Source organism: Anticarsia gemmatalis, chromosome 20 (genome assembly GCF_050436995.1).
Source record: "Anticarsia gemmatalis isolate Benzon Research Colony breed Stoneville strain chromosome 20, ilAntGemm2 primary, whole genome shotgun sequence".
Classification (NCBI taxonomy): domain Eukaryota; kingdom Metazoa; phylum Arthropoda; class Insecta; order Lepidoptera; family Erebidae; genus Anticarsia; species Anticarsia gemmatalis.
In genome coordinates, this window is record NC_134764.1 from 6,573,156 (window position 1) to 6,594,885 (window position 21,730).

The 21,730-nt window shown below is 35.3% G+C and overlaps 1 protein-coding gene across 1 annotated transcript; it reads left to right on the forward strand.

The window, feature by feature from the left end:
* Positions 1-728: 728 nt before the first annotated feature.
* Tbc1d22 (TBC1 domain family member 22) lies at positions 729-10,640 on the forward strand. Its single transcript, XM_076127431.1, has 4 exons — positions 729-1,401; positions 3,963-4,175; positions 5,465-5,731; positions 7,593-10,640. The coding sequence occupies exons 1-4, from the start codon at positions 841-843 to the stop codon at positions 7,998-8,000; spliced, it is 1,449 nt and encodes a 482-aa protein (XP_075983546.1). The 5' UTR covers positions 729-840; the 3' UTR covers positions 8,001-10,640.
* Positions 10,641-21,730: the final 11,090 nt, after the last annotated feature.

Below are 21,730 nucleotides of genomic sequence, written 5' to 3' on the forward strand. Positions count from 1 at the left end.
TAAGTTTTTCAGAGATCATCATCATTAAGTTTTTCAGATTTGTCTACCTTAACTCTAGGTCAAGCTCAAAACTGAGGCAGATTTGGTCTAGTTTTGTAAAAGAGAATGCCCAAAAAACCCAGAGGGTTTCTCAAACCTAGAAATTCTTATTTAAAACTTCTTTACGAACAGCAAAGTCGATTAAATAGGTATGAAGTCATAAGTACGCAACGCGTTTCGTATGAAACTAAAACCAGGCAGGCCAATGGAGCGGGGATTATAGTAGGGTTACTCCATCTACCTTACGAAACATAAATTATTTTAGTCCACATTGGGTTTTTGGGCTTTCTCCTCTTGTGTCTGAACGAAATATAATTTTGAACAAAAAAATATTATCTTTTTGAAGATCATTAAAATAGATGGGTTTGATTATCAACTTGTTGCAGAATCCAAAGACAATCGTGCCATGTGGCATTTTAATATTTTGTATATAATTTTTATTTTAAACGTGCAATTTATGCATTTGTTGGAAATAACAGTCAACAAATATTTTGGTAACTATAAACTACGAAATAAATTATTTAAATAATGAGGCCAAATTCAAACACAAACTCATATAAAGAACAGAAACGCTTATAACGGAATGTACATACATTCTATCTCCTTCTTATGTACATGATATAACGAGGAGAAAAGATCTCGGCACGTCACGGCGATAAGTAGAATAATTATGTAGGTTGGAAATGTTGGAATGCAAGTTGTCTATGGTCAGTCTAGTGATATGTCATATCAACAACATTTTCACTATATTTTTTTGTTGTCCAACAAAGTTATTTAGAATGTTCACGACTGTATTTTATTATGGAAAGCTACCAACCCGAATATGACAAGAACGGTTTATTGTCTGACACATTCTGGAGGACACCACAGCGCGCAGTCCCAGGCAGACCCTGTCAGACGGTCAAACGTGCCGAGGTTATGTCTGGGTCATCGTATCAACAGTTTCAGGCGTCAGTGAACGACGCCTGGGACCTGGGCGACGACGACATCATATCTGGAATCGCCGAAACTAAAATATCCAAGGCCATATCGCAAACCGCCGCTTTAAACGTGATAAACTCGCATAGGAATAGTAGTAAGAACGTAAACAAAAATGACGTAAAAGTTGATAGTGAGACTGTGAAACCTAAAGCAGAAGCCGTTGAGGTGAAAAAGAATGAAGTGCGGAGGTTGGGAGGAGCCGGCACGTCGGGGCCGCTGCGTCACTACCCGGGGCGACCGCGGCCCGTGAGACTGTCGGCTCTGACATCTCGGGAAGAGAGTAGCGAGTCGAAGCTTGAGCGGTTCACACAGCTCCACGATAGCACTGTGATAGATCTCGACGAGCTGAAACAGCTGAGTTGGTCTGGCATCCCTGTTAAAGTGAGTGACATTCTGTATGTGTTGTAGTTGATGAGTCATTAACATATCTAATTATAATTGATTGGTTATGGTTGTTAGTGTTGTATGTCCTGCTTAGAGCTCTATGACGTGTGGAACAACCTTGGGGTGATGTTATTGACATTGTTGTTGTTTTGTACCTCACAATCATAGTATGTGTGCCTTCAGCCTTTATCACATTGTTTTTTTTTCCCTGACAAGTACAGTGGCTAAGCACACAATGAACTCTTTTACTTCTGCAACTGTAATACACTTTCTTTTTACATTTAGTCTTAAATTTAATTAGCCAGATAGTAGTTACTCACTCCATGTATGAAATTAGCTATTTTATAGTGTTATAGCAAATAGTATTTACATATAGTTATATGGTTAATGCTTCCAAGTCATTTCAAGGCCTGCAACTTGTCATAATGACATGATTGAAAAATACTGGGATAACTTACTACTCTTAATATATATACCTTGCAAGGCACGGAACATTCAAGTGAAATTTTGGGAAACACTTAAATGTCATTGTATGCATCAAAGATTGTACCCATGGACCAATTACAGACTGCTTCCTGATAAGGGCAACTTGCCTTGTGTGCATAGTAACAGAAAAGCTATAATATAATAATGCCCAGCTAAGATTAACTTTATTAAATACACATATTTTTGGACATCTCACACATGATCATCTGATTCAAAACTAAGTTCATGGTAACAAGACAATTGATAAACATACTTGTATACTTCTAAATACATACTCATACACCAAAATATACAATCAGGTTCAGCTCAAATATTCATGTTCATCACACAATTATTTGCCCCCTATGGGTTTCGAAACCCATTGCATGTTTTGCTACAGTTGTTGTGACGCAGTGAACACGTTCACTACTGCTCCAAATGTGTAATTCTATTTGTAACATTGTTTACAATTTTGGCCACATCTTTTAGTTACAATTTATCTATGTTGTTATTGTCAAGAAGCAGTATCTTTACTTTATTTTATTACTAGCTGACCCGCGCAACTTCGCTTGCGTCACATAAGAGAATCATAATTTTCCCCGTTTTTGTAACATTTTTCGTTGCTACTCCGCTCCTAATGACCGTAGCGTGATGTTATATAGCCTATAGCCTTCCTCGTTAAATGGGCTATCTAACACTGAAAGAATTTTTCAAATCGGACAAACAAACAATCAAACAAACAAACAAACTCTTCAGCTTTATTATATTAGTATAGATCTGCAGAAAAAACAAGTTATGAACATGTAATAAGACACCAACATAATATTTATAGCATGTATAGTCAATGAATTCTCAGTATTACATCAATTTGAATAGGAAAATATCTACTTATTACCTGTGGATGGTTACATATTACAAAATATTTATATTTCTTTGTATTTGTATCAGGTATAAAATTACAGTAACAATGCAGTATATGTAGTGTCAACAACAATAATACATAGTTATCTATACTAATATTATAAAGCTGAAGAGTTTGTTTGTTTGATTGTTTGTTTGTTTATTTGTTTGTTTGTTTGTTTGAATGCGCTAATCTCAGGAACTACTGGTCTGATTTAAAAAATTCTTTCAGTGTTAGATAGTCCTATTATTGAGGACGGCTATAGGCTATATTTCATCACGCTACGACCAATAGGAGTGGAGTAGCAACGAAAAATGTTATAAAAACGGGGAAAATTTTGACCCATTCTCTCTTATGTGACGCAAGCGAAGTTGCGCGGGTCAGCTAGTCAAGTATAAAATTACAGTTACAATGTAATATATGTAGTGTCAACAACAATACATACATAGCTATTAGTTATACTTTCTAGGTCATTGGAGTATTCAATCTTGAGATACTGAAATATCAATGATTATTCCAACAAATATCTAAACTTACTTATTCTTAGTATAAAGAGATGGCAAATTTTTTAATGATTACATGTTTATAATTCTTTTGGTAATGAGTGCCTAATTAACTATTGTATACTAGTTTGTGATATTATATGTACACATAATATCACATCTTTTTCGTATAGGGGTAGGCAGTGGCCAAAAAAAATCCACTTGGTAGGATCCTTACAAATTTTCCTAGCCTCATTCACATCCATACGTCTTGTCAATTGATTCCAATTTATTTGTAATAAATAGTAGCCATCCAATTTGTGCTTCACAGTTTTGAACTTTGAAGTAACTTTGTTTACATCAGATTAAAAAACACCTGATATTCATTATCAAACAGATAACAAGTTCTTAAATATTATCTTTAAGTGTTAATTGTTTTATATAATACTAGCTGACCCGCGCAACTTCGCTTGCGTGGGAGAGAGAATGGGCGAAATTTTTCCCCGTTTTTGTAACATTTTTTACTGGTACTCTGCTCCTTTTGGTCGTAGCGTGATGATATATAGCCTATGTCCTTTCTCGGGTATCGAAGTATCTCCATACCAAATTTCATGCAAATTGGTTCAGTAGTTTAGGGTGTTTGAGTAACAGACAGACAGACAGAGTTACTTTCGCATTTATAATATTAATATGGATGTTTTCTTTTCTAGGCCAGGGCGGTGACATGGCGTTTGTTAGCGGGGTACTTGCCGGCGAACGCGGAACGTCGTGTGGAGACTCTGGAACGCAAGAGGGCGGACTACAAGCACTTAGTGCGTCAGTACTACGATGCGGAGAGGGACGACGACACTTACAGGCAGATACATATTGATATTCCCCGGATGAGCCCACTCGTTGCTTTGTTCCAACAGATTACGGTACAGGTGAGCCTTTTGAACAAGTGACCTTTATTTTCAACTAGCTGATTTGGCAAACTTCGTACCACATAGCAGACGATCCTTTTATTTTCTCTCTGTAAAACCTTCCTGGTACTTCTAGGAATATTATATACAAAGTGTAGGCGAAATCGATTCAGCTGTTGTCTAGATTTGCGCTTAACAACACTATAGCGATTCATTTTTATATTTGTAATACACACATAACTTCGAAAAGACATTGCTCTGTTCCCTCGGCTTCGAAACATCAACCACTTTCCCGCAAGGTACCAACTTAAGCCATTCGGCTATCACTATAAAATCAAACCATCAATATAAAGTTTAAAAAAAACTGAATTGTTGATAACATTAAGATGCTGCAATTAAATGAATAATTGTGCAGTTTTTCCCACAGTTAATTAAGATAAGTTAATTAAAAATGTTAAATATCTATCCTATATCCAATAAAAAGTTATGGACAAGCTTTATAATATTTCTCATACTTCAGATAATGTCATATATTATACGTAATTGATTAATTCACTCAATTTTACACTGTTAATATATACCTGTAAATGTTGTATACTTTAATAAGTTTGAATGGAGCTATTTAAATTCTGAAAAGGTAATTTTTCTCTTTGTATTACGGCTTTCGTAGTCCGTACAGTAGTTTACGGAGCTCAAGTTCAGGTTCATTTCGAAACTGTGTTGTTTGTTTCAACATTTTTGTTAGTATACTCTTTATAGGTGGCGAATCGCGCCGCTACTGATTCAGCCTGACGACCTGTCTCGTTTCTATCTCGCTGTCGAACTGTTGCTTATACGTTATCTAATGTCAAGTAACGGTGGCAATCTACGGTCGAGGCTACATGTATCGGTCTCCGGTCTCTGCCGTGGCGCGAACCGACACCTTTACATATAATTATAACGGCCCAATTTATAATCAGGGCCCTCCCCCCACAGGATGGAGCTCGTTATACAAGCTTAATGGCGAGACGTGTATGTTTTTATACGAGACTAGCCGACCCGCGCAACTTCGCTTGCGTCACATAAGAGAGAATGGGTCATAATTTTCCCCATTTTTGTAACATTTTTTACTGGTACTATTCTCCTATTGGTCGTAGCGTGATAGCCTATAGCCTTCCTCGATATAAATGAATGGGCTATCTAACACTGAAAATTTTTTTCAAATCGAACCAGTAGTTCCTGAGATTAGCGCGTTCAAACAAACAAACAAACTCTTCAGCTTTAAAATATTAGTATAGATCTAGTAATAACTTCCGCCTTGTTTATTGCAGGTGATGTTTGAACGGATCCTTTACATCTGGGCCATCAGGCACCCAGCATCAGGCTACGTCCAAGGCATCAACGACCTGGTAACCCCCTTCTTCATGGTGTTCCTGCAAGAAGCCGCTCCGGGCCAGGAGTTGGACAACTTTCCACTAGACAAGCTGACGGAGGAACAGCGAGACATCATCGAAGCTGACTCCTTCTGGTGCCTATCCAAGTTCCTCGATAGTATTCAAGATAATTACATATTTGCTCAACTTGGCATCCAATACAAGGTAAGTTAAAACTACTGGACGGATTTATATGAAATTGGTACATATGTATCTTTTTGTGTAGAAAAAAAACTTTTATTTTAAATAGCTCTTTAGAAATATGTGCACTGCGTCTTGGTGCGATTCGTTGACAACTGACTCTTATAAGAAAAATCGCAAGCAGAAACTAGCAAACCATAAATAGTTTCCTGATACTCTGGTCCTAGTACCTGTGAGAAAAAAAAAAATGGTAACATTATTTGTACTACTTATTTATTAGTAGGTAGTTACATACAGACTAGTGGTTAAACTCGATAGTAGTTTCACAAAGTAATCATAGATGGCAGTCACAACTAATATTATAAAAAATAATAATTCAGCGTGGCAGCGCCATCTATGCAAAGTAGTTCGAACCACTGTACATTTATTTAACCGTACATAAATGTCTGAAATAAGGAAAATATTCATTAATATTTTATTTATTTATTCCATTCTAACATGGCATGACTTCCCATTACCTCACATGAAATCCTGCATCATCTTACATATTTTTTAATTTTGTGTTAAATGACTTACCTCATTGTGGTCTGGTTTGTTGTATGCTTAATAGTCAACTTATAATAATATAGGATATAATACAGGATAGGAGGATAGACTAGGCTTAAGTCCTTTGGCATACTTCCACAATACTGACAACAATTATTGTAGAGGAGTGCATGTCAAGAGATTCTGATGCTCAGGAGTGCCACCTCACATCAAAGATTAAATTAAGACTAGTTCTAATGGCGTCGATCCAAATTAGTGATATCGAGACGTTTTTCATAAGGATCTTCTTACCATATGATCAGTGGTCAACCTATTGTCAAAGTTTTTTGCTGCCCGAAGGCCTTTGACGTGGCTTAACTTCTCTATCTTTATAAACAACAATCGGGACAGACTTTAAGCGTGCTTTCTGAAGCATGGTGACGCCCAGTTCAACTACCACTATGCGGTAACTCGTCTATAGAAAGACCGCGCCAAGGTTTGTTTAGCCCACAGATCGTTCATCGATTGGTGAGCGCAACTAGCTGTGGGCGCCACATTGCATTATACTACCGAAGACATTCTAGGTCTAATTGATCAAGCCGGTCGAATTACAAGGCCTGACCGCAATAACTGATAAATACACGGCTAATAAATAGTTGTTGTTTACAAATTTAGAGGGCGCTGCGAATGTTTGTATATAAAAATATATGAATCGACCTGACAACTGTTATTACGGACTTTTATAATGAAGAAGAAGACAAAGTTTGTGAAGACAATAAAAAACATAATTGTTTACGCTCAGTCTTGGTTACACAGTAGGTACATTAATTAGACTTCTATAACATATCATCATTTAAAACAATGTATAATAATAATTCAATACGTGCACGTGTACGCAACGCTATCATCAGGGAAAACGTTATGACAATGTTTTTCCGTTCCCTGCTCCTAATTAAGTGCTATCAAAAACCACAAAACGGCACCATGTGTTACTATGTTATTGTTAGTTAACAATAATATGCGTCAGTTGTCCCGATAATAGCAATTAACCGCGCTTCTAAACATCGAATGAGGATGATTGACTAAAATAATGGGCTGACTGCAAGCTGATGTGTCCAAGGCTGTTTTGATACCATTTTGCCTCATATTGTTATATTGGAAAAACCTAATTTTAAGTTCTATGGTATAAACAGGAAATATGGACAGCCAGAAAAATTGTATACTATTATTAGTATCGAAATTGTAACTACCTTTTTTGGTAAACAGTTACCTTACCTTACCTTATTTAGACAAAATGTAGCTCACCCATCTAGCTTGTAGCTCGTATGTTAAAATATGTCAATAAAAATGTATTTCTCAGGTGAATCAATTGAAGGAGCTGATCCGGCGCATAGACCTGCCACTGCACGAGCACCTACAGACACACGGCGTGGACTACCTTCAGTTCTCGTTCAGGTGGATGAACAACCTGCTGACGAGGGAGATCCCGCTGCCCTGCACCATCCGCCTGTGGGACACGTACCTCGCCGAGTCGGACGGGTTCGCGTGCTTCCAGCTGTACGTGTGCGCCGCCTTCCTGCTGCACTGGCGCGAGAGACTCATGCTCGAGAGAGACTTCCAGGGCCTCATGATCCTCCTCCAGAACGTGCCCACGCAGAACTGGACCGACTCCAACATCAGCATGTTGGTCGCCGAGGCGTACCGGCTCAAGTTCGCGTTCGCCGATGCCCCCAACCACCTCCACCACGCCGGCAAGTCGGACAGATGACCTGCACGTGCTGCCAGCTCACTTCTGTGTACGGTCGCGGACATACGGCAGGTGCAGGCCTTTATCGAACACGCTAAACGTCCTGCCCGTTTTTCAAATTAAGCTTACCTAGTACGCCAGTGACACGCAACATATTTATATCATTCACGTGGCATGCTAGTACTTATGAATTAAATATCCAATGTTTGAATCGAAATGCTGTGATGTATTAAAAAAATGGAGAGAAAATACAAAAAAAACTGTACTGAATTATGCGATTGTTGTTGTTTTAAAGTTACATAAATCCTTTTTACTCTAGTGTAAGAGCTAGATAGGTCAGTATATAGACTGCATTCCGCGGCAGTGCCATCGACCACTTGATGTTTTCAAGCTTGTATACAATTTTGGATCTTTGTTAAAGAGTGTTGATACAATACGAATAAGATAACGGCCGTCGTGGACGACGAACTTTTGATCGTGTACTTAAAGTATTTTGTATTACGCTATATTCTAGATATAGAAAATAGCACAAGATAAATGTTCATAATGTAGCCATAACACTGTATATCTTGTACATTCTTAGTGTGCTTTCAGATCTATGTGACTTAAGATAAGTTTCATTTGTATGTATTGTATGTTCACGCGGAGTACGCCGCAAATGCGCTCGTCTACGGCGGCCGTGAGGATGAACCAAACATGTCGACTGTATGTGATCAGGGTAAAAGGTTCCCGTTCCATTACGGGTCTTATACTAAATCGCGAAACACGAGTTCCTTCGGCCAGTCAATCGATTGTAAATCGATAAAAAATATCGATGTTTGTAACGTCTGTCGCTCGGAAGGGCGAAACACTAAGATATCTCCGAGTTATTGACTAATAATAGTTGATTTGTCGTTGTAAAATACTCAGGATGAATGTTGCTTATTCGACTGATTCGATTAAAGGATGCTATACTTATAGCATCGAGCTTGTAAACAATCATCCACCAGCAGTTGAAGGTACAAATGATTAATTACCTATGAAGTACCTACACACTTATGTACCACATATTTTTTCACATACCGGCTCGATGTAATGAGAAATATCCTTAACTTTGCACTCATAATTACAAGAGACTCAAAAACTTAGTGTCTAATGTATAGCCGATTTAAAGCAAATATGAGATGTGTATAAACTGTACAAGACCAATCACGTACCCACTAATAGTTTTGTATAGGCAACCGAACATGCCATAATCAATTGTTTTGCTATGTAACGGCCTAATGTATTAAGTTAAAATATGTTTTGTGGTACGGACACGTGTGGCATACGTTTAATAAGTAATATTTGTAGTCAGAAGTAAAAATATGTACACATTGTTACATTTTTAATCGTACCTTTTCGTATGAAGATATCAATTTCAATCAGCCTTTTTTTCAACTATGTTAGAGTCAGCTTCCAGTCTCACTGGATGCAGCTGAATACGAGTATTTTTATTTTTTTCAACTGTTTCACAATCCAGTTAACTGGATTAAGTATAACACGATACCCCTCGGTAAGATTGGTTGACAGACTTTCAAGCTTCTGTCTAGTAGTAACGACTGTTAAAGATCATCTTAAATAACAGCCGGGATCTATAATTAAACATGCCTTTTGAAATAAAATATAAATTGTATTAATGCAATTAGTCAGCAATAATTTATAGTGATTGTAAAATCACTTTGAAGCAAATAAAATGCTAATAAAAAAGTGTTAGTGTGTACATATTTTTAGTTCTGACTGTATTGGGGCGGATCTAATACGATGTAATGTAGTATATCAATTTAATATGAACTGTAATGACTGTTTCCGAGACTGTCATGTATGTTTTGAGGTTAGATCCGCCTCTGATGTATATTCGTTCGTATCAATATGCAATAGTGTGTAATCTGTGAAGGCAGCTCACGCTGGGGTAAAGGCAGGTTGCACTGTGCTTTACTCGATCGTTTATTTAATAAAACTCATTTATTGTGTTGTATAAACTATTGGCATTTCGACAGCTGCTATTTATACTACGATAACTCGTTAAACTGAACTTTACAGAAAAAGCGTTTAAAGTAAAAAAATGATAACCTTTATGATGAAAAGCATGTTTAGTCATTTAGTTAGCGCTGAATAACTATTATATTTATATGATTTTAAACGCTATTGAATAGATAAACTACTGCTAAATGTTCTTCAGAAACCGGGGGTAAGATTCGTAACTTCGTTATTATTGGATATTTCTTGGTGATATTTTTATGGCATATAAAACAATATATTTTAAGTAATTTGGCATAAGAAACGATTTTTCCAACATTTCAGATGGCGTATTATAAATAGCTGATGTCGAATTATTGTGCTGGTTGTAGCCTCATTGCTCTGTCCACTTATAATGTGTTTCCGAATTAAAATCTAAGGAAAATTGTATTAAAAATATTTTGTTCGTTGGAGGAAAATATTTGTTTAATATTTCTATGAATTTAGCAAACAAGTAGGTACGATACGTATTGTGATTGTTGAGCATAGTGCAATGAGCCTTAAGTTAAATATATTAATATGATTTTTTTGTTTTTTTGTGACCTCTTTTTGTGTACTATTTGATTTTATTACTACGTTATTTTACTTAGATTATTATAGCATTATACATTATATATTTACAAATGTGTTTTAATTGATAAACTACCCTATTGAGCCAATATACCTATTAAACTTCGAAATCATAATAGGTACACCAATATTTTGATTATTTCTCTCAAATCGTTGTAGCTCGAACGATAGGTCATCGACCACATGTTTATTATGATGGAAATGACCACTCTTAGACGCATTATAGTTCAAGTTTTTTCGCAAAAATATTATGAACTGTTTTCAAACTAGATTTGTAGTGGTTTCCCCTATCGACATGTAAAAAAGTGAGTTAAATTAAAAAGTACTCTATATGTACTGGATTTCCTGATTGCTACTTTTGTGATAGAGTGCACAGTGAAGTCTGTAGGAGTTTTAATAGTAATAATTTGCGGAATATGAGTGGATATAGGTATAGTTCCTATCTACAAAGCAATATTGAATGACAAGTTCCAGTTTGAGTACGCAAAATTATTTTTACTCTAAAATAAATAAAACTTAATAAGTTTTCAGAATGCACCCCAGTAAGTAACCCGAGTAAGAGGAAAGAAACCAAAATTGCCCATTCAAATTAATATTTTAAAAGAGCAAGAATTCTCAAAGCAATTATTTCATATTACTCAAAAAGAACAAGCCATTATTTACATAATGATCTCCCACGGCCGCGGCGGGGGCTTGCGGGCAGTCGCTGGCATTGAGGATTGGCAACATTCCTCGGGAGCGCCGCACTGCGCAGGTCGGGCTTGTGGCCTTCACCTAGAACTTGACATCGACTTACACCCGTCTCTCTGACCTCAGCCATCTCATCCTTGTATCCTAAGCTTTAAAACAATCAAAGTAACTGCAATTATCAATGCGTTGTCTATAAACAAGTGGTGTTTGATAATTCTTCGCCGTGTTTCATTGATGAACTGTGGAACAAGATGATGTTGTGATGCGGAGACTGCGTTGTGACCTTGATCCATATATTCAGTAGGTAAGTAGAACAATCAAGTCTAAATATTTTGATGCATTACGTTGCGGACTTTTATCATCGCATTACTTAACTTAGGTGAAAATTATACTTAGGTAACTATTCGCATTCCTAAGGCCAAAAATAAATAAAATAGATAGTGTAAGTGATGTACATTTTTTGGTAGATATTTCTCTGACTTTAAACAACGTAGTTAAATGCCAGCCAGTACCCGTTTGTCATATTTTAATACATAATTTTGCTTAACTTTTACAAAGAATGTTGCTTTTGGATGTTTGGTACCAAACGAAGAACACGATAGTTCAGCAAACTATGCTTATTAATTCTATTCAAATGAGACAAGGATGAGTAACGGTCTTAATAACTATTTTGTTATCCTGTACCTTATTAAATAGATATATATCTTTACCTAGATATTCTTACATCCTCCTAATAATTATAAATGCATAAGTTAATAATTAGTTAAGTTTTAATTAGGGTTTTCTGGTACCTCGAACATCTTGTGTGATTATGATTACACTTAATTTTAAAATTGATGCGTGTTGAATAAAACACTGTAAGCTTTAACTACAAATATAGGTAGCCGTTAACCGTACAATAAGACAGAGGAAACCTTGAATTCACTACATTTAAGAGGATTAAGTGCAGGTTGTATACTAAAACCTGGGAGACGTTAGGATCCTAAAGTCCCACGTACCAGGCAAGTTCGCGTGACATATCTGGCGACTTCGCATCTTTAAGACGACGAGCTAAGCGTAACATGTCTGGCGAAGTCCCGCAACGTCGAACTACTACGCCCAGTGTCGCTCGCGACTGGTGTCGGAGGACTTTTATCCCTTACTAGCTGACCCGCGCAACTTCGCTTGCGTCACATAAGATAGGATGGGTCAAAATTTTCCCTGTTTTTGTAACATTTTTTATTGCTACTCTGCTCCTATTGGTCGTAGCGTAATGATATATCGCCTATAACCTTCCTCGATAAATGGGCTATCTAACACTGAAATAATTTTTCAAATCGGACTAGTAGTTCCCGAGATTAGCGCGTTCAAACAAACCAAACAAACAAACAAACAAACAAACTCTTCATCTTTATAATATTAGTATAGATATGGCTAGCTTTGGATTCTAACCTGAACATGATATATTCTTTTAAATGTGGTGGACTCAAGGGTTCTCTCCCTTTTATTTTCCTAAAGAACACAGAAAGTATAGAGACGCTAATGAGTTGTTTATTTTAAAGCCTTCGTTGTTGTTTATATTAGAATTATGTCATATTTATTCACTTAAGCCTGTCAGGAGTGCGCTGTGGTTTTCCTCCGCGGTAATGTTAATTACAATAACCTTATTTTCGAATAATAAACATGTTATATCAAATACTTGCGCTTAATTAATATATTTTTAGAATGATGTCACAAGCATAATGCGTAGTTTGGTTAAGCTCACTCGGTTTTTATGATCTTTTAGGGATCTATTGCTTATTTTGCCCAAAAAATAACTGTAGCGTAAGTAGGTACAGTAACTGGCCTGAAATGATTAGGTTAGCTAATTAGCTTATAATATTACTTATACCGCCTTATTCTACACATTCGGTAAACTTATGAAAGCATTGAGGTCTAAACTACATTTAATTTCATTTAAACAGGAGTCAGTTACCATTCTTACCATAATACAATAAAATAATTATTTTCTAAAGATAATTCTAAAAGAAAACTAAATTAAACTACAATATGTAATTAAAGCCGTCCATCCAAAACAGAATTAAAATAAAGTACCTATTAGATACAGGGTGTGTACCTGCCTATATACAACGGCTATCCTGTGATTCTGTAGGTACACAATCTTCCTGTTAACGAGGCCCCCAGGAATGTCTAACCGCAAAATAGTAGGTAAAGCTGTAATGCTACTATATTTATTATTATTTACTTGATCAGGCTTAAATAAATAACTCTTTCAGGCAGATTCTTCGAGTCATACAGGTACGTATTATTTTCTTTTAAACGAAAAATTATTTCATACGTAGATGCGTTAACCTGTGCGTTGCCCCAATAACTACTATAAACGCTCTAACTGAAAAACGTTTAAATAAACTGTCTTTACTTACGGACTGTAAAATATACTAAACTGAAACTGATAGGTACCTATCTAATAATTTGTAGCCAAATATCCGATTTGTAAATCGGAACCTGTATAAATATAAATAGATATTAATAATAATTAACCATGTAACGTATATGCGCGCATAACTTTTGAACAAGTAAAGTAAATTGTATAATTCTCTCGGAACTAAAATCCCACATTAATGGGATCAACGGTACCTATATAATTGTAATAAATCCGGACAAAGCCTGGCCTGTCTGTTAGTTTGTTTTTAATTTAACATCACGCTTGAATCGTAGTAGAGTCAGGCAGAGTTTTTACATGGAAATTTGATCAAGGATCTCTAAACGTCTCGAAAAGTTATGAGTGCGTTTAGATTAGTAAATTGAAGTTATTATTTGGAATTCGTTAGGAATATTACAACATAATAATATCGTGCACAGTCTTCCTGTCACATTTCCTGTGTACCGATAACAGCACCAGTTGGACTCTACTAATAGTGATGGGATCAAACGGGATTTATACATTTATATTTTTTAAATAGTTACTTTTTTGTATACAATAAAACCCTACACATTTTTATGAACAAATAGGGTTTATGAAACAATGAACACAAATAATTATATAGATACATCGTGTAATAGACGAACGATCTACGTATGTGAAGGGCCTAGGTATACTCGTACCAAGTCGGTGTTTCACCAACTTATTTACTGCTTTGTTATAGTTTTTAATATAATTCTGTGCTATAGCGCGTAACCTAAACATGAATGAAGTTTAACCAAGACCAAAAAAATTATTCACAAAACAGCTGTATTTTTTATTATTTTCCCGCAGCCTGTGGTTAGTGAGTAACGGTTTATGCTGAAAGTTTAGGTTGAATGATATATTAGTAGACAAAGTTATTAACGTTAGAATTAATACACTCTAATTAAAAGCGTTTCAAAATGCATGAGAACATTTAAGGCAATTTTATACAGCGAAGACTCTTTGCGGGAATTTCATGTCTCATTCCCGGGATTTATTGAGGATTACACAGGATTCTTAGCACATCACTAGAGCAACAATAGCCATTTCTGTAAAAATGTGTGTGTCCAACAGTGGTGGTCGTAAAATACATTAATTAGTAGCACATATAATAAACTAGTGGCTTTCCTTGTAGATAAAATTGTATTTATTAACCACGGCGGGCGGGGAATTCAGTTATTAGTGCCTTTGTTCCTCACAGTACTGTTACAAGAGGGAACAGGTGCGTGATATTATTTATATTAAATTAGATTTTATTATACATTTTGTAAGTGCTCTATCTAAATCGTGTTAAAGGCCAGTATCACAACTTCTGAATAAGTGTCAGTTAATTTATCAGGTGATATTTTGACAGTTGTTTTCATAGAATGGCCCTTCATATGTTATTCTAATTTTATTTTTCGTAGACACTTATTCATTAGCCATGTAGCTGGCCCTAGATTTATTGTTAAGAAAATGTAAAATAGAAAAAAATTGTGCTCAATTAAAATTTGTTAAAAGTGTCAAAGGTTTAGATAAGCAAACAAAAACGGCTGTTTTTTTTAGTATGTATCACAAGCAATCTCTTTTGTATTTTGGGAAGCTTATCTGAACTTATATTAGAAAAGCCAAATAACTGTTTTTAAAGTAATGATATTTGCCTTTATCAATTATTTGTTCGTAAATTGAAAAATTGTCGTCAGAAATGTTTAGTCGAAGAATAGCTTGGATATTATTGTTTCAAAAATTTTATTGGTAAAGAATATCTATGTTAAAATATCACCGTTATTTCTTCAATAAGTGACATTAATGGCGAAACACCACATCTGACTAAGTACCGGTTAGCTTAACCAGGTGAAGTTTTGACACTTTCCATACTCTAACTGTCTCTTTCCATCAGTTTGTTTGTTCACCATTCATGTAACGTGAAACTATTGTTCGTGAAATTTCGTCAAATGTTTATGATACTTTCCTATTTGTATTTTGACACGGAATAGGCAGTATCGGATAAGCATGCCTTATATTCTTGTACCATCGTTCGATCGACATTTAATATTACCGGTTATTCGTTATTGGTGATTATTATGTAAGGTCTGTAGCCTTTAATATGACTGCTAATCACATTCGTACGGCCATTGTGTAATTGCCACGTATACAAAAGCCACATAACGACTCGTGTTAGTTTATCGACAGGAAATGTGCCGATATGCACCGAATCATATCGGTTTTAGGTTAAATAGTTGGGGCGATACAGTTTTTGAAAACGTTTGTCTGTTAATGGAGTATACTTACACAGTAAAATTCACCGACTAGTCGACTCACTACGACGATGTTGATAAGACTTTATTCTAAATGATTCTTGTAGATTGCCTTTAAAAAAATACCTTTGATATGATGTGCCGGTGGTTTTTAGTGGGTTGTGGGTAGACTCCACTTAATGCAACGTTTCTCGCAAGCATTGTGTAAAAATCTGGTTGCGATGGCCAAAAATTCTATCAACCAAAATCAGAATGCGGTATTTTATTATCAGTCTAATCAGCTACTGTCTACAGTCATTTAACATTTCAATACTAAGAAAGAAAGAATTTAACATAGTTTAACTATTTAGGGTGTGCATTTTTTCTATTCTAGTATTTAATTTTTTCGTTAACCTGATAAAATACTCTATTCTGATGTGTTTGAGTGATGCGAATTTAATTTATATTATGTCTGTATAATCTTAATCCTCACTACGATTATCTATTGTATAAATCTTCAAAATCAATGTGTTACTTTAGCTTTAAGTGAATTCAAGAAACAGATGAAGATTGAAATGAAACAATGAAGTGATATAGAAGATTTCGTAACTCTTGTCGGTTGCGGCTCATCGTATGGCAGTTTGCTGTGTAGTATTGCCAGCTGCCTAGCGAAGGGCAACAAATGACTGAGTTGATCAACTATCAACATCTGCAACACGAAGATATAAGGAATCAAGACCAGATAATAATATTTTATGTGTAGTCGTAATCCCTTTTATACTCGTATGTATATTGTGGTGTGGGTTGTCTTGTCTATCCAAGGATAATTTTTAGAGGAATTATTTTGATGTTTTTGATTCAGTTCTAGAAAATAATTGGTTTAAACGTCAAATCCATTCCTCAAAAAAAGTTATTCTATAATAGACGTGCGTAGGAAACTATGTGAATGTACTCGAACTCTATGGACAAATAGGTAAGAGCTGATCTTCTAGATTGTTCTTACAATAACTCACAAAATGAAAAAGCTATTTCTAGAATATACTTTTCTGGCCATTGAAAAATCAGTCCTCCTAAGTGCTTTAGTAAGCTCCAAAGCTACGAGGACCCTACAACAACACATCGAAGCCTGACAATCATATGGACAAAAATGTTTTTTGTTACACAATAATTTTGTTATTCTAATTATTTGATTGTAAAACGTGTATTTTTAAAAATATTTTTTCAACAAGCGTTACACGCGTTATCAAAAATCCTTATTACATTTATATTGAGCCTAATTTGTTGTTTAAACGTGATATTGACAATTGTTCTTGTAATTGAATAATTGTTGTATTTTTTCTAGCCAAAAAATCTTTGTCAATACATGAAATAAATAGTCTCCGACGGAAGCAGTAACTTTGCCAAACGTCTCTAGTAGTCCCTACTAAGATTCAAACTGCTTCGATAGTCGCTAAAGTCTATAGCGTTGTTATTTAAGTGCAAATCTATACCGATTTATTGAAATGATATCGCTCCTTTATGTTAACTAAGCGTAAATGACAAAAAAGGAGTCCCGTTATAGGTTTGTTAACCTATAATGTATTTGATTTAAAAACTGGTATTCTTCAGTTGCTATTTATCTATTTCTTGATTTTGTATAATTCCCTAATCTATATAAACCGTTATTATGTAATATCGTCATATTTAAACAACTAAATCGTGTGACTGACCTGTTAATGGCGGGATACAGTTATTGTGACATCATCGATTATTTAAAACAAATATATTATGTCTAACGATATTTAAATATTATATAGAATGCTAGGGTTCCACTTTCATCTCGATTTCGTGAGTTTTGACAACGCTTTTCGCAATGTGCTTTTCTCAGTATTGCAAAATGTTGGGATTAAACAGCACATGTAGAGTTGGTTTTCGTGAATAACAATGGAGTTGTATTACATTCATATGAATTGTAATCAATAGATATAAAGCTCATCCGTCACTATGTGAGTGACTGACTGCCGAACTACTAAACGTACCTACATACGTAGGGAGTTGAAATTCGGTATGAAGATTCCTTAGGAAGTGTAGAGGAACACTAAGAGTGGATTTTTGGAAATTCCACCCTGAAGGGGATGAAATTCCACGCAGGTAAAGCCGCGAGCGGACAGCAGGTATAAAAGAAAACTGAAAATTGCCCTCAGTAGGGCCATGAAAGAGATTTAAAACGACACCTATCATCGCTGTAAACATTTCTGAACTCTGGTAACTCGCGGAAAAACTCGAGGAAAACGTGTTACGGAATTTATTTATACAATGTCCTTGATCGAATTTAACATTATTTGAATAATTATTATTGTTCAAATGTTCATTAATTACGCACAAGTTATAAAATCTTTAAATTCATTAATTACGCACAATTTATAAAAAAATTCAACTTCAACGAAATATATACCTTTGCCTGAAGTTGAAAAATTAAACAAAAATAAATTAAATTGGCAATAACAACGATATTCTTGAAAGCTCAAAAAATATACGCGTGATTATAAAAATTCGTTATAAAATGACGAAAGTGGAAGGGTTGTACTATCGAAATGTAAATGAGTTATTCGTTGTAAACCAGTCGAGATGCGCCACAAAGTTCAACGGCTAGCACAAGGACGCAATTTCGAGTCGTAGCTTGTCTTCCGATGGAAGCAATAGTTATTATTAATAAGTTTATGGCTACGACGGCCCCCGGCTCCATCAGGTTTATTGTATTCTCAACGATTTTACCCGCCAAGGGTTGAGTCACCTGAGGCAAGTTTCCGAACTCATATTTAAGCTCACTTCATCCAGTATGTATGTAGGTATGTACCTGCAAACGTACATCCGTTTAATTAAACCTTCCAATATGGTAGTCAGTATAAAAATTAATAAAAAAGTTTAAGCTTTGCCTCATTTGCTTAGAAGACGTCGTTTCTAGCCTGCGACCAGGGCTATTGTAAATTATTGAGCTGAAACGTCAGGCATTCCGACTATTCCGAGCCAAAATTCGTGTTCGCGTTATTTCCCGTTTTTTATAAATTGTTTGCAATTCTGGGGTTGTCTCCCACACAGATGAAACACAAATATAATTTATTTTTTCATGAGCAAGATGTATCTAGGCAAATTACGTACATCTGTTTAATGATTTTACTAATTAATGAGTATGTCAACTAACACCATTAAAATGGCAGATTACTTATGTAAGTGTACTGTAATATTGTCTTAGTAAATAAGAAATTCCGCGTATATTAGGCAAAGACTATTTGCTCTATACTAACAAACTTTATGCCGGTTATTCTTGGGCCTCTCTGCCACATTCCATTATAGATTCTATAATAAATTGAGCGGGTTAGGCTAAATGTGCGAAACTTCTATTATTTTGTGGCGTAGAAACGATGTAAACAAACTGAGACGGCAATTTGTATTTATAATGAAGTCTCCATTATTGTGGACATCGAAAAAATATTTATAGTAATATTTATGAGTAAATCCATTTCGATGTTTGAGCGTAGACTATAATTATTATTACCAAGAATTAGGTAGGTACCTATCAGGAAAATATTCTATTGTAATATACTTGATTGTGTGTGAAACTTGTCCTCATTTTAGTTCTGAACTAGGTAGGATATACTTACCCAACTACTAAAAAATAGGCAAATGGAAACCATAGGATAATCCTGCCTGCCCCACAAAAGTCAGAGTATAGGTGCCTATATAAAATTTAATGTTACCTCCCCCATAAAGGGAATAGGGGTTTGTGTTGTCACAATTAGTTTTGTCTTCGATAGCCTAATTTACATAATCTTAAGAATTATGTTTCAATTACGTTAATAACGGTCTCATACGGCAGTGAAAACAAAAACGAATACCACTGGTTATAAGTTGTATTATAAATATTCACAATACCTACTAAATTTGGCCACGCTAATGAGGTAAACAGTTGTTAAATATTATGTAGATATATATTTCTGTACATTTCCATTATACATTTTATATTGTAGGTATAAATTATGATTTATGTATTGCATATTTCTTCGATCGTCGGTACGGTGTGGTCAATTTATTTTTTCGACATTAATTCGTTTCAAGGGTCCTTGTTTTTTACTGAGGGCAGACTCGTCTGCGTCGCCGGCATGTTCTACAAGTCCTAGAACATCCGAAAGGAACCAATCGGTACTTGTAAGCTAGTGGGAGCCACAACAGTAGAATTATCGCTACCGGCACCGCTATATATTTGAAGAAATCTCCTCCCGCCAGCAATTCTGAAGCGCTTTGGGAAGATCCAGCCTTCGGGCACCTACAACATGCATCAGTAGAAATACTGTTCGTCGACGACGCCGTTAGTTTTTTTTGAGAAAAACTCTTTTGACTTTTTACTTTTGACCACATGTCCATATTTTTTTAAACTCCGCCTAACCCATGTCGATGAACATTTTTACAAGATTACAAGTTAGATTTTGTTATTTCATTCTGTTTTTACCATAATCCCGGTTATATTTTTGTAACAATTTGACATCTTGTTTATGTGTGAAATCAAAGACAATATACATAACGACAATTAAAGTTTTAAGTTATATTATATCTATGGATATCATAGAGTAACGACGGATTGATGGAGGTTTTGTGAATCATATTATGAAAAGAAATAGAGCTAAAATGGAATGCTTGTTTTTTTTCTCTGTTTTCAGTGTAATTGTGAAAATTCCCGCAACATAATTATTATACTGCTGCAATAATTACGCTCCTTTCAATCAAAAGATAGCACTTTATGGAACATCATAAATTTAATACACTTTGAAACATGGCTTCACTCTTACTGTTCACTATTTATTTTTAAATGTACAAGAACCTTTTATGTGGGATACTTAAGATACGAATATAATGATAGTTCACGATTAAAACGACCGGACCCATCGCAATGAATGTGTTCAAATAAGCACTTGTTTGAAATTTACGATGGCCATTGACCATACCTGTGGGTAGGTACCTACTTGGAAATACCATTTCAAATAGCTTACTAGATTTACCTTTAAAAATAAAACAAAATTTACCGCATTCTTATCGGAAGTTGCACTTAGTCACAGTTGAGTGATCTAATAAAACTGATTCACGTAATGTATGTACGTGCATTACTTTTCAACAATTGAACTAAATTGATTTATATGCTTGTAACTGTCGGGACGAGGTTCTTATGGGATCGATGGGATCAACATTTACACGGGATAAAATTTTAATATCCAGCCAGTCCGCTAGTTTTGAATAATTACGATAACAAATTAATGTTTGTGAGCAAATTAATCTTGTTCAAAGTAGAAGATTATCCCCAATGAAATAAAATTGATGGAATGGATCCGTCATTACCAATTCATGTTTGATATGTATATCTCCCTATTTATTTAGACTATTTCAAAGAATGCATTGCATACAAACACCAATTGTTAGTGATTTCTGTGGACAATCGTTTAAAACAACGTCAGTCACTGATTGTTAAGCCGCTAGGCTGACTCAAGCGAATTACGCAGCTCTTCTTTTCATTAATATTTTTGTATAAAAATAAAAAAATATATAAATTCCCTCCTTCTCATATAAATGATAAAGATTGAGGGGATGCATGTATGTATGTTTATTACTTTATCACGCAAAATCTTAACTAGTAGTGTAAGCATTTTCATGGTGGTTAAGGTGGTCGCCACGCCACTTCCACTGCGGAGGGGGGTCGAGGGTTCGATTTAGAAGAAATATCTGTACCTATGCGTTAATTGTGTCCCTTGTTTGTATGTTTGTAAAAGTACCCGCAAAAAAAGTAG

Bases quoted from the DNA above. Each gene is read 5' to 3' on its own strand.
- Tbc1d22 (XM_076127431.1), top strand. From the start codon at position 841: ATGGAAAGCTACCAACCCGAATATGACAAGAACGGTTTATTGTCTGAC. The intron at 1,402-3,962 runs GTGAGTGACATT...TTTCTTTTCTAG, and splicing joins GGTCTGGCATCCCTGTTAAA to GCCAGGGCGGTGACATGGCG. The intron at 5,732-7,592 runs GTAAGTTAAAAC...TGTATTTCTCAG, and splicing joins AACTTGGCATCCAATACAAG to GTGAATCAATTGAAGGAGCT.